The 17,075-nt window shown below is 41.1% G+C and overlaps 1 protein-coding gene across 2 annotated transcripts in view; it reads left to right on the top strand.

Moving 5' to 3' along the window:
- Window positions 1–17,075, top strand: part of mgat3b (beta-1,4-mannosyl-glycoprotein 4-beta-N-acetylglucosaminyltransferase b) — a 56,681-nt gene that overhangs the window by 26,796 nt on the left and 12,810 nt on the right. The window contains exon 1 of one of the 2 annotated variants that reach the window (XM_085356782.1): window positions 10,550–10,626. The exons of the other annotated variant lie outside the window; for it this stretch is intronic. Coding sequence (XP_085212908.1) covers window positions 10,550–10,626 — 77 coding nt within the window. Of the gene's footprint in view, window positions 1–10,549; window positions 10,627–17,075 lie in introns of those variants that run through there. 2 annotated transcript variants of the gene reach the window in all.

Below are 17,075 nucleotides of genomic sequence, written 5' to 3' on the forward strand. Positions count from 1 at the left end.
CTTTTTTTTTTAAAGACTTTTTCACTGCTTGTGCTTTTGAACGGAGCCTGATAGAGCGTAAGGACTGATAGCAGCTTTCTACTTTTTCGTTTTCACACAGCTGACAGTGATCACCTGATCCTCTTTCATCTTTGTGGGCATCTCACTTCCTTCCCCCCCCCCCCCCCCCCCCCCAAATCTCTTTCTTGCTCCATTTTTCTCATGCACCAGTCTACCTCACTGTCTGCTCCTCTGTCACTTGCTGTGTTTACACATATTTTAATAATTTGATTAGAACCAGCGGGGTAATATTGCAACTGTCAGATAAACCCCTTAAGAGTTATCTTACTCGCATTAAGGTTGTAATCGCAGAAGCAGAACTCGATTAACCCAGCTGGATTACTCAAATTCCTCTTGGCACCTATACAGCTTAGCGAGTTCCTTCTGTGGGGAAAAAAAAAACTGTCATTGCTAACAGCGATGGGAAAGAAAAACAGTATTTTGCACGGTGGCAGAAAAACAGGCCTATTTTTAAGGCTGCGAGTGACTGCAGTTGTGTTAACATCTGGTGAGAGAAGCAGCAAAGAAATTACACCATGTTGGACTTTTTTGGTTTAGCTGTTTTATCATCCAGCTGCTGTGATATTATTTTTAAAAAATGCCTCCTCAGCCGGGCTGCTATTTTGAACGTGTATATCCACCTTAGCTAATGTATGTGCTCGCAAACGTGCCCACTGTTTCAACTGTGTCCCCCTCAAAACGAGTTCCTCGACCTGGCTCTCCTCCTCCCTGTGATCTAAATCACACATGACCTCTGGCTTTATTTTGTTCAGCTCTGCCGTTGCTTTCCTCCCCCACATCTCTTTCTCTGCTTCTCTCTCTTCCTTCCCTCGCTCACATCTGAAGCCGCATAGCGTCCTGCTGCACCACTTCTAGCGCTAATCTTCCTCTTTCCTCGCCCTCATGCTTTCGCTTCAAACTGCCTCCGTTTCTCCCTCTACGTGCTTCTTTTTTTTTCTTTATCTCATTCCTGTCCCTGATCAGGCTTTCTCAAACGAGTGCTCGGTGATTAAAAGCAGTTGAACGAGCTGCTTTCGTTAGCCTCTGTCATGCAAGACAGGGGGGAAAAGTTTAATTGAGCAACGCCTGCCCCCCCCCCCAAAATATTGGATGTTGATTTGGCTGCTTTTTAAACCGATGTGGCCTTTTTCAGTTATGCATAATGCAGCAGAACGCTCTCTGGGTCCATCGGGCCTGATTCTTTGCGTTCAGCTATTACCACCTGCCCCGTGGACTAATGCAAAGACCCATCAGGCTTAACTGGAGCTGAAATGGAGGCTTTCTAATGGGCTCCATCTTCCTGTTTCCATAATAACAATGTTAGCTGTGCAGACAATAGCAGCGTGTCAGTGAATTTTCCAGCCTTGTTGTTGTTGGGCTTTTTGGGGTTTTTTTTTTTTCTTTTCCTTTCTTTGGGTGTTGACCTACTTCAGTTAATCCCAGCTCTGTGCACACGCCTGCAATGTTAGGCTCAATTTACAAGTAAGCAATTTTAAAGGCTGCTGTCTTGACGCTTCGCTTTAAGATGGCGGGAAAAAGCTGAAGGCGTGTGGCGAGTAGGAGAGCGAGATGGTGATCGAGGGAAACCCGCTGGTTTTCTCCCACGATGGGACCTGTTGTGTTCTCCAAGTCGAGCCCGTGCACACACAGATCCACTTGCTCTCCAGCATCCGCCCCCCCAAACAATAATAATCACGTCGGTATTTCAGGCAGAAAGCCGAGCGACAGGCAATGGGTCTCAGACCAGGCTGCGTGGGGACGAGGGGGAGGAGGGGAAGGTGGGAAAAACCTGACAGGAGATTTGGTGTTTTAATTCTGTCTCGCCTATAATCACACGCCTTGGGGATAAGCCTTGCTGCAAGCCAGACATCTTTGTTTGTTGTCAAGCTGATTTGCGGAGCCCTGTCGTTATCGCACCGATATTATACAAAAACATTAGCGTGAGTCAGCTTAGCCCGCCCTCTAATCACGACACGCGGCGGTAACGGGCCGGCAGCAGCCTAGATCTCGCAGTTGGCCTTTTAACCTCTAATAGAATGGAAGCGAGTGGGCGCGGATAACAAAAGACGGGGTGGATGCTGCAAGTGACTAAAGGGGTGAATCACTGCAGCGAGAACTGCTTTTTAAGAGAGCGGCGGTCGTTGGTGACGCCGCACAGTGAAGCACGGCGATGTGGGAGGTTAGAGGAAACTGAGAAGAAGTGACAGATTTAGCAAGTCGGAACTGGTGGGAACTAAGGTGATGGTAACGCCTAGAAATACAAAGTTTGTATAGTGAACCTTCTTCTCTGTGCGCCAAGCTGCTCAGACGCTTCAGTGACCTCTTCAGCCCGAGGTTCACACTCTCAATATTCCCCTCACTCCTTCAGCAGGTCATTGTTTTCCTGGGAGAAACCAAACTATTTATCTCCTTTTTAGTGCTTTGAAGCCAGCACTAGCTGTGGCATTGTGTTTGTAGGATTTTGCTTTTATCACAAAGAAAGGTCTAACCTGAAGGTCACAGTGACGTCTGATCTGCCTCCTCGTAAATGTGATATGTCGTCAGTACCTGAAGGGTACATGTAGCTGTCTGTTCTATTCTAATTCTGGATAGACGAACTGTAGAGCGAAATAAAAATAGATTTGATCTTCGAATAAGTTTTTGAAGAGGAAATTCTTTTGATGGACGATTTGTAAACTGCAGTTTTCAGATAACAGGACTTCGCAGGCACAGTCTGCCTGGCTAAAGACCGCCGACACAGTAACACGTGTCCTTGATCCAACACAGCTGATTTAAATGGCTAAATGACCTCCTCAACATGTCTTGAAGTTCTCCAGAGGCTGGTAATGAACTAATCATTTGATTCAGGTGTGTTGACCCAGGGTGCGATCTACAACCTGCAGGACGCCGGCCTTTGAGGCCTGGAGTGTCTCTAGGTCACCAATAGGCAGACTGCAGTCCGGATCTGAACCCAGATGCTGTTTGTTACATACTCAGATCTGTTAGTGGGCATTGATGGTCTGTTTGTGTTTTACTCTGAGCAACTTTTCTCATATTTACGGTAAGGTGAGGTTAATCTGCGCAGCCTTTTCCTGTCTTTACGATAGTCAGTGTATGTACACGGGAGTCGCACAGATCCGTCGTCTGTGTGATTCTGATGTTAAATTGTACTTGACAGCCATTAAACGTAACTTGAACACTGCTGATCTAAGCCGTATGAAGTACAGTTGTTACCACGGTCACGTCTGTTACTGAAAATAAATGGCCCCGTATTAAATCAGCGTTTCGCACAGCTTGACAGATTTTCTGACAGCATCTGAATCATTCCAGGCTACAGGAACATGTGACCTTTACAAGTGTGACCGGAGGAAGTGCGAGGAGGACAGAACGCCATTACAGTCAGAGCCACATCCTCGACAGGAATGAGACGTTTGTAGAAACGGAGCGAAAGAACCTTAAAAACAGAGGAAAATGTTTCGGCATGGCTGAGGGGCTCTACGAGATCACAACCTGTCTCTGTAAACCGCCGGGGTCGGATGGTCCTAGCTGAGAAATCCATTAAGAGAAAGCTGAAATGAATAGAAGGAAAGACGTGCGTGAGAAGAGACTGAATCAGCTGCGAGGGGGGAAAGGGAGAGTTCAGCCGAGCGATGCTTGATTGTCCCTGAGGTGGATTCACTGTGCACTTATTCCAGTTACAAACAGAAAAGAGGATCTACAAGTATACAGAAGTACAACACACATTAATAACACTGAAACAATATACAGTGCCATGTACTTCCTTAGATTAATAATAACAAATTTCTAGTGTAAACTTCCTCCAGTGGTTCAAAACAAAGGAAAGAGCGGTGCAGCGTGGGCTGTGGGGGGCGGGGGAAACACGGCTCTTCTGTTTCTGATGAGCTTTTACTGATGCTATCAACTGAAACCTTAGTTTTGTTTTTTTCAGTCTCCCACATGACAGATCTTTGTTACACATGACTGTATTTGAAGGATGGATGCAACTACCAGGTCCTAAAAGGGCCTTAACACGGAGTTCTTTTTAATGGCCAGCAGGGGGCAAACATCTGGTTTCCAAAAGGCAGCTGGTTGTATGGGAAACGTCAACTTTGGCTACGCTTTTCCTGATGACTTTGTGATCTTGGTTGTCATGTTCAGGTTTGATTTAACAGACTTTGATGTTTATCACGTTCTGCCAAGGGGGTCGTGTTTCTGGTGGCGTTATTCTGTCTGTAAACGTCATAGTTTTGAATGAATGTAGAGCGGAGTCGTGTTAACAATGCCTTCAAATTTAGCTTAGGTCTTCCATCAAGGTCTTCAAGGATCACTTGATGGTTTATTAGTCAGAAATTGACAAATGGCCTTAAAAATAAAGGCTTGTATATCATGTCACATTTGACCTCTGACGTCTTCACGTTTCTTACTGTTGTTTGTATTGACAACATATAGGAATATAAATAACTATGATTTTGTTACAACCATTTAAATATGTACAGCATAATATGTAAAATGTTCCTTTTTTTTTTTTATACAAAATGAAAAAAATAACTTTGTTTATTCCCCCCCCTCTTTTTTTTTTTTTTTTTTTTTTGGAGGAGCAAGTATTTGGGCAGAGAACGTCTCTCTGAAAGGAACCAATGAGTTATGTTATAGGAAATGTGGGATCCAGCGTTTTCAGATCTTGAACCATACAGTGGAGCCAAAATCGACTTGAATCCTTGTTTCAACTTTAAAGATAAGGAAGGGTTGCTGCATGAAAGGAGTGGAAATGTATCTATAACTTAATCGCGATTCATTCAGATTTAGCAGCCGCTTCCTTTTTTAAACAAATTGCGTTTCTTTGTTTTTTACACGTGTAGTTGAAAAGCAGGAGGCGGTTTTGTGCTGTTTCTCCTTCAGTAAAAATAGTTTTGTCCCAAACCTCTACTGTGGGGATGGCCACTGCAAAGATGCACAATCGACTGAGCTACCATAACCTCAGGGACACATGCTTTGTTATGATGAACTCAGATTATCCATAAATGTTGAGTCAAGAGCATTTTAGAAATATTCTAGGTAAAAGATGTCCTTTTACTTTGTGGGCAAAGTAATGCTCACTTTGATCTTAAGTGGTCCGGACCAGCCCTGAGATATCTTCATATAAGAAAAAGACATGCAGTCTCAACAGTATGTCTCAGATTTTTCCCATCTGTTAAATAAATGCTGCTGTATTAAAGGAAATAAATGTTTTGCATGACTGTTTGGGCTTAAATTGTAAGAAATAAATGTGTAAAATTACAGAAAAAGTAGTTCTGTTAGCTCCTTGCCGAGAGAGCGCTGTAATTATAAAACAGAACGTTTCTGTTCATTTGCAGAAAATGGTCTTTTTCATGTGTGGACACATTTGTTTAAAAAAGGTGAATAGATAAACAATTAAACAATAGAAAAGTTCCTGGTTTTTGTTTTTTTGGGGTTTTTTGGTTGGTTTTTTTGTTTGTTTTTCCACTAAGATATAACTGTGGTGTAATATGAATGACTCTGGGTTAACGCTTTATCGCCAGGAAAAACTGCAAAACCGTTTTAAATACATAAAAAAAAATAAAAAAAAAATCCAAAAATTGATGCCCTCCTTCACATTATTCAAATCTGTCCAGTGGGCCGGATTAGAGTCTTGGCGGGGCCGATTCTGGACCCCGAACCTTATGTTTGACACCCCTGCTCTAGATGGCTTTAAGGCTGAAGCAGGCAGGCCTTACCCAGTTCAACACATTCTCTGGATTCAGAAGGACTTCATTCAGTGAAACGCGCTGAGCTGCTGCTCACAGCTGTATGGCCTCCAGAGAGTTGGCGGTAGATGGGGAGAAATGGTGAGATGTACCGTAGAACACTCGTCTCCACCTTCATTACTGAAGGTAAACAGCAGAGTTTACGTTCACGTCTGCTGCACCTGAAGCGGTAATTCTTATCACTCACCTATCAGGTCCCCTCAGAGGCAGCACGCATTCACACCGCAGCTCGCTTCCCAATATTCATGTCCACCTAAACCCCAGCTCCATCATAACATGCAGTCGGCACATGCACACAACCTTTCTGAGGCTCTCACTGGGCTTGCATTATTGAAATCCATTTAGATCTCTGGCTTTCTCCTGAAGTCTCGCTCACCAAAGCAGTGACCCGTGAGCCGAGAGGAGACGAGTGGGATTTCCTGATTCTGCTGCCAAAGAGACGAGCGAAGAGGGGCTGCATTTAGCTACCTGCCAGCGTGTGCCTATGTAGGAAGTTTGAACGAGGAACGAAGTATAATTTATGGCAATATGGGTGAAGCAGTTTCCAAATATTAACCATTTTTAACCACAAGTGTACAAAAGTGGCAAAATCACCCATACGGAAAAGAAATAGTAAAAACTTACATGATTTACTCATGAAAGTGGCCACTTTCATATATTGTTTTAGGAAGTATCCAAAACATACAAGTTTCATTATATAATTTTTCAAGGGATCTTATATCTGTTTTCACACTTATATGCTTTTCATACAAGACAGATACAAACTTTATAAGATTTATATATATCTTTGTATGCTGAAGTATGCTGAAAGTCATTTGTGGTGATCGAAACCTGTGTTAAGCTAACCAATGGGAGCTATTAAAAATAGTTTTTGGTTTCCATGACGCACATGGATGTTTTCAATACCACAGTCAACCTCAAAACTGATATGGACTCACATAGTGTGATGGTGACGAACTTCAGGTTTTACGACCTTGTGATAATCTCATGATTCAGTTTTATGATCCCACCTACCCTGAAATGATGCTCCGGATGGTTGTTAAGCCAGATGGTTTGTTACGCAGAACTATGATTCTTGGAAAATGGCAGGCAATTCCACAAAATGATGATCCATAAGTAACATCTTTGTCCATCGACCGTTAGCTCGGAGCAATTGAATCAAGCAAGAGATCGGGGTAGAGCGCTCTGCGTTTTGGTCCAGGATTCGTGTTTTATTTGTAAATGTAAGAGGAACTGGCAGAAAGCCACTTTGTCGGAGAGGTGACTCTACTGGCCAGCAGTCCCTCACTGGTCTAGACAACACTTTTTAAGCACAATCTGGAGCTGCAGGTGAGCTGTGTTCCAGAAGGGCTTCAGAGCTCATTTTTTTGGAGTCGCTGTGCAGAAAGTACAAAAACTGGCGTTTACAGCACGAGTACAACACGTACTGTTATGCTTCATGTGTAGACTGAAATGGATCGAGTTAAGACAAGGGCGTATCTGCACCATCAGATTACCTGCAGCGTGCATTTGAAACAACTTGTGCAAAGAGAAGTACTTTTCTCAGATTCTGCTCTTGCACATGAAAACTGTGCCTTTCATCTAAAATTAGAGACTCAAAGCAACGAAATGACTGAGCAACAGCTTCAGTCATTCCCCGTGCATCAAGTGAGTAAAGAAATGCAAAAGTATTGACTTAAACCTTGGACTTGCTCAGAATCCCTCTAGTGCAGGACACTTGTTTGCTAATGGAGGAGCTACCTGTACGATAAGCGCCTCAGCAGGCATTAAAAGCAGGATCAAGAGAAGCTGTGATCAGCGGTGCGCGGCGACAGATTTACTGCGATACTCTGGGAGTAAGAGTGAGGCCAATAAAACTTTATGGGTGCTGTTTCATTTTAAAACTCTTCCATTTAGGAAGAAGTCGCTGCCTGATGCTTGAAAATCCACATCATTACAAGTATTTTTACTATTCTGTTTCAGTTTTTCTGCCATTACTCCCACTGATAATGTGGTCACAAGACTTAAAACAGGACTGTCTTGATAGCTCGAGCATTCCTTATGTGAATCTGCTTGGTGTCATTTTCAGCATCTTGATAATCCCCCGTCCACCCACATGATACTGATGCACTATTTTGATACTGACAGCTCTTCAGCCAATAACTTTGTATTGCAAATATTGCCCAAGGACACAATTAAGAAGTTTGGCAATTCCAGTTCGGCGCAATTAGGTGTTTGTTTTTTGTGAGAAGCACGTCTGCGGCTGACAGTTGAAACCCTTAACTAAAGACCCTCTGATTGGGCTGTGCTTCTGATTGTTTGGTTGGGAGCTGGTCTCACTAACTGCTGCACCCAAGGTGCTTTGTTTTGTTTTGATGTCTCCCCAGAGAGCTTGTTAGGTGAGGCCAGCAGACTGCTCAGAGACTTAGTGTGGTGCTGAATAAGCTGAGAAATTCTTTGTTGTCCAGATGAGACAATGCGAGAGACTTTCCCATGTGGAAAAATATTTGTGTGCCTGTGCGTCTGTGTGTGTGATCAAAGATAAGAAAAGTGGATTTCGAGGCTGCACACACACACCGCAGAAAGCCTGTGAGCCTTTCGGAGAATCTGGATCTCATTTATCATTCGACCTATGAAATATTTTGCTGATGTGGTAACATTTTCATAGCCACTTGTCCATGTTTGTTCAGGGTTCACACAAGTCCAGCTCTTGATCTGTTTGAGTACGGAAACAATCATGTGTGTAAAACGGTCTTTAGTGTGTGATTCATGCAATTTTGTCATTGTTTTTAAGTGGCGATGGGAAGTGTAATGAGCAAGTCTAATGCAAGAATGAGGCGTCTAAACACTGTTTGGACGGGCGAGAATGTTAACAGTTGTTTGAATGGCTTAATTGATGTGCAGAACTGTGACAGAAGTCTTGAGCCAGCTCACATTTTTTTATAATTTGCTTCTAAGGAGTCAGACTTTGGGTTTTTGAAGGTCTTTCAAAGTGATTCCTAAAGAGCTATTAGCTTAAAAACTTGGCACAGTGTGCAGCATGTCCTTAAAAAAATAGAGGAAACTGGACGATGCACGAAGACTTCTAAAGCACAGTGGAGGCTCTGTCATGGTTTTTGGCTGCATTTCAGTCAGTGGTGTTGGGCATCTTTTCAAATTGATGGAATACAGATGCACCGTGCAATTCCATCGAGAAAGCATCTGTTTGGAAACGGCTTTTCAGTATGACGCTGCCAGTAGTGAAACACTCGGTGTCCCATTGTGTGTTTTTCTATCAATCATAGATTGGCCTCCCATGAGCTCAGCAGTTTAATTTCATATTGACAAGAACAGAAGAAAGCTTTGAATGTCCTTCGAACAGCCTGCAGAACTATCCTGTTCTTGAAGAACACTTAAGGAAATGAAAAGAAAGCTGCCTAAGAGAGTTCAGACTGTTGAAGAATGAAGATGGTCATAACAAATATTTTCTCAGAGTATAAAGAAATGAGAGGTAGCTCTAGACTTGTGCACAATACTGCATTTTGAGAGGTATTTCAAATATTTACAAAGCCAGAATGCTCAGACAAAAGCGTCTACGGTAATGTTCAAACACAAACTGCACAAAGCGCCTCACTGATCCTCGCTTCGCGTACTACACAAAGGGTGCGTTTGTCATCGGGCAAAATAATTTTGTGTACTTGAATTCTCATAAATCAGACTGAGTAACACTGTTGATCTTTAGTTACACTATTGCACTGATGAAGTCTGTCCATCCAGACGGGACTGTGTAAACAGAGTTCTCCACAGAGCACTTCTGTGGGTCAGTGGGTGTCACAGGACTTGTTTTGTTTCTTTTACTTTTTTGCCATAGTGACACGCATACTACGTATAATTAAGATTAGTTTACAGGGGGAATTCCTCCTCCTCCTCCCAGCACACAGACCTCATATCTGCAACTGTTTATCTCTTGGCTTGGCTTTCAAGCAGCACAAACCAAATGTTTGTGCTGCTTTCGTCAGCCGGCAGTTTGGGTTTTTCTAAACCTTTTAGGTTTTACTCTTAAAAACATCCCACAGAGCTCCATTAAAGAGAGAAAATTAGAGATTCCAAAAGTTAAATTTTACAAAGTGTGAAATTTACACAGGCGGTGTTACAGGGAGGAGCTACGTTCTCTCCACCTTCACTGTTATCAGATTGTCGTCTGATAAATGTTTTGGCTGAAGTTTCCCTTTTCCTTCACTTCAGCACGTTCTGGTTGCAGTGAATTCTCCCCAGTTTTCCCAGTGAGCAGTGTTTTCCCACTCACGCCTTAAAGACATTCAGACAAGTTTAGCTGAAGCATGTGACTTTTTCTCTTCTTGGCTTTGTTTTTATGCTTTTTTTTTCTTTGTCTTAACTTCAGCATTTTTTCTGTTGCTGGAAGCGTCTTACATTGACAGATATAACCTCTTTAACTAGTCACGAGTGTTATGGTGACCCGCAATAAGATATTTTAATAATATAAGAAATTTACATATATATTAATGAATTGCTTTTATAATATTTAAACCCTCTTATCTTGAGGCACCACTGACTATTTAAAAAATATATATTTTTCTGGTTTGTGGTAAACACAAACCAGAAAGATTATTTTTCAGGTCATTAAAAGTAGAATTACATGTGTTACAGGTGGACAGACTCTGTGCCCTGTAAGCTTCAACCTTTTGCATTGCACTATCTGACAGGCGGCACCTCCGGGGCAAGGAAGGTTGCAACAGCAGACTGACAGCGAGCGCTGGCATGAGCACACTGGAATAAGTTCTGCACTGATGTCTTGGCTTAGAGGTACCAGGGCATCCACGAATCTGCACAAAATCCCGGCACGATGCGGGCGGTTGCTGTGTTTGTAAGTGCTTTTGTATATGGATTGGTGGTGGGCTGTGCAAACTGGTGATGGGCTAAATCAGTACAAACGTTCTTTCTGTGATTTCTCTGTGAAATGAAATGTAAAATAAAATATCCCTAAAAGCAGAGATGTGAGCTCTTAAATGAAGGTAGCTGTTAGTCTCTTAGTGAATTAACCTCTCTTCATAGCTCGGATCCAGTGATGTTGCTAGAATCGTACAGTATGGTTGTGCTCGCTCTGTTTGTTAAAATGAAACCTCGTCAGATTAGTGGAAAGGAGTGCCTGTTGATGTCAGCTCTGTGTTATACGTCTTGTCCTGTTGCAGCACCTTCTTCTCAGACAATGAAAGCCACAGCAGCAGGATGTGAAATCCTCACACTCACTCCTCATCCACACACACTGAAAAGCTCAGATAATGGTGCAAAACCATTTTTCTTGTTTTCACTAATACTGCCTGAAGCTCTGGCTTCAGTGCTCCAAACACTTCAGACAGCTTTTGTTTTTCTCTAATGTTTGGGCTTGGTCTGCACACCCCACCCACCGACCTGCCCTTTATATCTTTTGTCTGCGAAGAGCAGCCGGGCTTGCAAAGCGGCCTAAAAGGAAGGTAAAATGGCTCGTGTCAGACGGTGGATAAAAGTAAGAGGAGTAACAGCACGACATTTATATAGTCGTCATTTCAATTTCTTTTATTTGCAAGTTGAAGCTATGCAAAGGTTGTCATTGTAGGCAAAACTGAAGTCTAGACTCGTGCTGGGACACAAGGTCAACAAGTGCTGGTGCAGAAAAGATTCAAGAGATGCCTTCTTGCCCCTAAAGTCTTTAGTCATTATTCGGATGCTAATTGAATCAGTTCCAAGAGGCCAGAGTGTCTAGGCAAAAAAACACAAAACAAAAAAACCCGAGACACACCTTATCCACACACACTGTTAACTTTAATGTTCGCTTCCTGCCTGCAGTCCTCTTGAGTCTTGACTCTGCTGATGCCACCCAGGACGATTAGTGTGCGTTAAGCCGACTCTTTATCTGGTCATCTGCGAATCTTCAAGTGGAATCTGTGCTCATGTGAAACCAAAGTGCTCAAAAAAGGAGGAAAGAAATCATGTTTACTTCCCTCTCTGTAACTGCTTCTTTCAATTTCTCTGCGTGTGTGTGTGTGTGTTTGGTGGGGGGGCTTTCAGTCCTCACTTCCTCCTTTCTTGCATTTCGTTTCATGTCAAGTTGTGTGGGAAACGGAGACGAGCTGAACGGGGAGAGGGAGTGAATGTGAAGGGGAATTAGAGATGATAACTAAAGTCGGGAATTGAAAGGGTTTGGAGGGAGGATGTGGAGCGGCGGCGCTTCAGTAATAAACCAAGCAGCACCAGCTTTGACCTCATCATATGCCTGCTTTACCTTTGACCTCTTCCCCCTTTCTCCACCCGTAGGCCCAATTCACTGAGATCTTTTGTGCTGTCATCTAAAATGGGAAAAGACAGTAGTTGCGTATTTCTCCGAGTTTCTGCAGTATCGGGGCTCGTTAACGGCGCGATGTGCCGGAGGATGCTTTCTCACAGCATTCCCCCAAAACGGCACCGACGTCTTATTTGAGGATCGCTTTTATCTTCTTGTTGTTGGGCTGGAAGTTACTCGTTACAGTCTCATGTGACCTTTTAGTTAGCAGCGTATTTCATTAACCTGGTGTCGCTGCGATTAAGTTTGAGGAGAATTGTGTTCATTAGCATGCAAATTGAAAAGGTGCGGCGCTTGTTATCTGTTATTTACTATTAAATTATGAATTTTTTTTTAACTTTTGCGGCTCTGCATTCAGTTACTTGAATTAAATAATCCTTTTTTGTGTTCTGTCATGTACACTTAAACTGATATGTGGCAGGTGGAAAGGCTGTTTGCCTGTAAATGTGCTCTGTTTGTACCTGGTATTAACCCGCGATCCGTAGATGCTTATCTGCACTCTAATATCCAATTCGTCAGTGTAAACGCTAACATGCCAAGCTGCCCCCTCTGATGGGACATTTCAAGATTTTGACCTTCTCAGTATTTTTGTGGATGGGGCTGAATGGAAGGCTCTGTAGTGTCATGTTTTTCCCTTCATATGAGCCTCTGTGCAAGCTGGAGATCAGATTGTGTCATGTGACCGCGGCAGGGAGATAACTTGTTGCTATAATTTTGTTGTGAAACAGTGGTGCAGACTGTAATTGAGCTCTATTGTTGTTTGAGCCCTTTGCAAACCTCACAATGACAAGCTCTTTGTTTGTGTCGCTTGCTTTATTTCATATTTAATGATTATTCCAGTCATCTATAATTTCACCCACTTAAGATCGAAGTGGGCTGTGTGCGGCCTGCGGTGTCACACCCAGAGGTTTAAGAAACCTTCTAGGATTGCAGAAGCTCTGTTTGTGCCGTAGACGGCGACGGCGACAACATTAACCTGCTCTGCAACAGGTTAGAGCTGCAGCATGGGTTACCATGGCGATGCACCCTGGTAACAAACTCGAGTTAATGCAGAAGTTACCTGGATATTTTTTTTTTTATTTAATGCTAAGCTGCTTACCTTAGCAGCTTTTTGAAACACAAAGTTTCCAACTTTAACCTGACTGTTGGAAAAAAGTTCTTCAATCATTGTCCTCCTCATTTGAGTAAAACAAATCTGCATCCCACGACATCACATCCTCTCGTCCGCCCAGCTGGACCTCACTTCTTCCTGCTCCTCTTCACATTCGTTTCACATCCAGTGGAAGAGCTGTGCTGAGCAAGCTTCAAGTTCATTTCATGCACTGCTGGGAAATGTCTTTCTTTTCCTTCCTCAGTACTTTATCCCTTATTCATCTGAGCTTAACATTTTCTGGCCAACACTATTTTTTAAAGACTGGCTTAAATGTAAGAATAAATTTTGCCGTGTAAGCACGGGCCGTCACCGTTACTCGACTGAGAAATCCTGCTTCAGAGCTGCTTTTTTGGCTCAAACATGGAAATCTGGGTGAAATGCTTAATATCAAGTGGACGTGGACATAAAGGAGTGTGTTTGAACTTGAAAGCAACTTTTCTGTTATGCTTTGTAGCTTTGGACGTCATAATCATCCATTAGTAGGGACACTTTCTTATTTTTGTTCTCATCTCATCCATATTAGGAAAATCGTCCATTAGCAGCTACGTCAGGATTATTAATGATACACACTGGATGCCTGGTTGTTTGTGTGTGTTAATTAAAAAAGAAGAAAAAAGCTACAGGATTGAAATTAATTCACGTTAACTCTGCACGATTATCAGCATGAATTATCCACAGTTCACTGGACTGAGTGAGGCCAAAGTGCTGCCGTGAAGAAGCCTGTTGGGGTTTGTTTTTTTAAATTTGAGCTCCACTTTGGTCTTTGTTGACATTTATGGCTCTTTAGCTGCTAAATAAGCAGTTTTTATTTCCGCTATTTTCTGTTCTGTTTGAAAACGTTAATGAGGAGGAACTGGAGGACATAAAGAAATCCCTAAACTTTATGTCTGAAGAAATAACAACAATTTCAAAACAACAAAAACTGATACTCAATTTAATGGATGATATTAAAGAACTAAGAAGGCAGAGCGAGGAAAAGGACAAGAAGATTGCTATGCTGGAAGGACGGGTGTCAGATCTGGAACAATATTCAAGAGTAAATGATGTGATAGTGACAGGACTGGAAACCAAGCATCAGACATACGCACGGGTAGCAGCAGCAGAGAGAGGGGAGCCACCCGAGCAAGAGCTACGCTCTTTGGAAGAGCAGGTAATGGCCTTCTTTAAAAGCAAAGGTATAGAAATGGACAGTAAAAATATTGAGGGATGCCATCCTCTTCCGAGAAAAAATCAAATACCTGCCATTATCATTCGTTTTGTTAATAGAAAACAGAAAAAAGAACTGCTCAAGCAAGGAAGAAAGCTAAAAGGTACAAATGTTTATTTAAATGAACACCTAATCAAGAAAAATGCAGACATTGCAAGACAAGCAAGAATATTAAGAAAACAGAAGAAAATACAGTCAACTTGGACGTCAGACTGTAAAATATTCATTAAGTTAAATGGAACACCAGAGCAGGCTAAGGTTCTAGTCATCAAAGAGATGACGGAACTAGAAAAATATAACCGATAAATGCAAAGCAGTGCTAAATATGATGTGACCGTCCAAGTGCACAACCAACGCAGATGTCTGACAATTTTCAACTAACAACTCATATAGATATTGAAAATAAGACATTGATGTATGACAGCAACATAGATCCTGATTGTAATTTCTTTAACAATAAGACAAATGAATGCAATTATTATACAAATGAGCAACTTAAAAAGGAATTCAAGGTAGAACAGGGTATAACAATGGTTCACTTTAATAGTCGAAGCTTATATGCAAACTTTCAATCCATCAAAGACTACATAACACAGTTTGAACAGCCATTCAATGTGATAGCCATATCGGAGACCTGGATAACTCCTGGAAAAGAAGAAGACTTTAAAATAAATGGATATGAATTCCTTCATGTAGACAGGATCAACAAGAAAGGAGGTGGGGTGGCACTTTACATTGATAAAAACCTAAAGTACAAAAGAATGGGAAGAATGACAACTGTTATGGATGGAGTGATGGAATGTTTATCAGTGGAAATAATTATAGAAAAAAGGAAAAACCTAATTGTCAGTTGTATATATAGAACACCAGGATCTAAGATTGAGATATTTAAGGATAATATGGAGGACTTATTTACAAATATAAATCAGAAAAGAATGTTTATTTGTGGGGACTTTAATATTGACTTATTGAATCCAAATCATAATAAGAGTACAGAAGAATTTATTGATTCCATGTACAGCATAGGTTTATTTCCACTGATAACAAGACCGACCAGAATAACATCTCATTGTGCAACTCTATTAGATAATATATTTACAAATATAATAGAAGGAAAGATAAAAAGTGGGCTGTTAATCAATGATATAAGTGACCATTTACCAGTCTTTGCATCGTATAATTGCCATTATAAAGTGAACAACGATGGACATAAGATTATTTACAAAAGAATAAGAACAGAAAAGACCTTAAATTGTCTTAGAAATGAACTTTTAAAGCAAGATTGGAATATTGTATATGAACAAACAGAAGTTAATAAAGCTTACGAAGGATTTTTAAGAACATTTAACACATTACTTGATAAAAACTGCCCAGTAATTGAAATCAATAGGAAACACAACTATGCAGGAAGACCATGGATGACAAAAGGACTACAAAATGCCAGCAAAAAAAAGAATACCTTATATCGAGAATTCATAAAAAAGAGAACAATAGAAACTGAAATGAAGTATAAAACTTACAAAAATAAATTAACTAATATAATGAGATCCTGTAAAAGAGAGTATTACATTAAAAGGTTAGAACACAATAAAGATAACACAAGAGATATATGGAATGTATTAAACAGAATAATCAAAAATGAATCAAGGAATAATGATTACCCTGGGTACTTTATAGAAGGGACAAGAAGTATTAATAACATGGAGGAGATAGTAAATGGCTTTAATGAATTCTTCGTAAACATAGGGCCAAAACTGGCAGAAGAAATAAAGGTTGATGGAATAGAAAGGGACACTGGTGAAAATATTGAAAGGAATAGTAGCTCAATGTTTTTAAGAGCAGTGGAAGAGAAAGAGATTTATGACATGGTTAGAGGACTTAAGAACAAAACCAGTACAGACTGGAATGATATTGATATGGTAACGGTAAAGACAGTTATTGATGGTATCGTAAAACCATTAAAATATATATTCAACTTGTCGTTTCAAAAAGGAGTTTTTCCACAAAAAATGAAAGTTGCTAAAGTTATTCCCATTTACAAAACCGGTGAAAGACATAATTTTACAAACTATAGACCAGTGTCAATACTCTCCCAGTTCTCTAAGATACTGGAAAAACTCTTCATAAAAAGATTTGACAGTTTTGTGGAAAAATATGAATTAATGACAGATAGTCAGTATGGGTTCAGAAACAACAGATCAACAGCTTTGGCACTGATAGATTTAATGGAAAAGATAACGGAATGTATGGATAATAAGAGGTATGCGCTCGGAGTTTTCTTAGATCTAAAGAAGGCGTTTGATACTGTTAATCATGAAATTCTATTAAAAAAACTGGAAAAGTACGGGTTTAGGGGAGTGGTTTTGGAATGGTTAAAAAGCTATGTAGGGAATAGGCAACAATATGTACAAATAAATGAATATAAATCTAATTTGATGGATATAGCTTGTGGAGTACCTCAAGGTTCAGTACTGGGTCCAAAAATGTTTATTATGTACTTAAATGATATCTGCAGAGTATCGGAGATTTTAAAGTTTGTAATATTTGCAGATGACACAAATATACTGTGTGCAGGTGGGGAATTGCCACAGGTTTTGGAAATGATCACACAGGAATTAACGATATTAAAGAAGTGGT

This window comes from Diplotaxodon limnothrissa, linkage group LG6 (genome assembly GCF_057381915.1).
Source record: "Diplotaxodon limnothrissa isolate DT_005_m linkage group LG6, D_limnothrissa_male_GT1.1, whole genome shotgun sequence".
NCBI classification, from domain to species: domain Eukaryota; kingdom Metazoa; phylum Chordata; class Actinopteri; order Cichliformes; family Cichlidae; genus Diplotaxodon; species Diplotaxodon limnothrissa.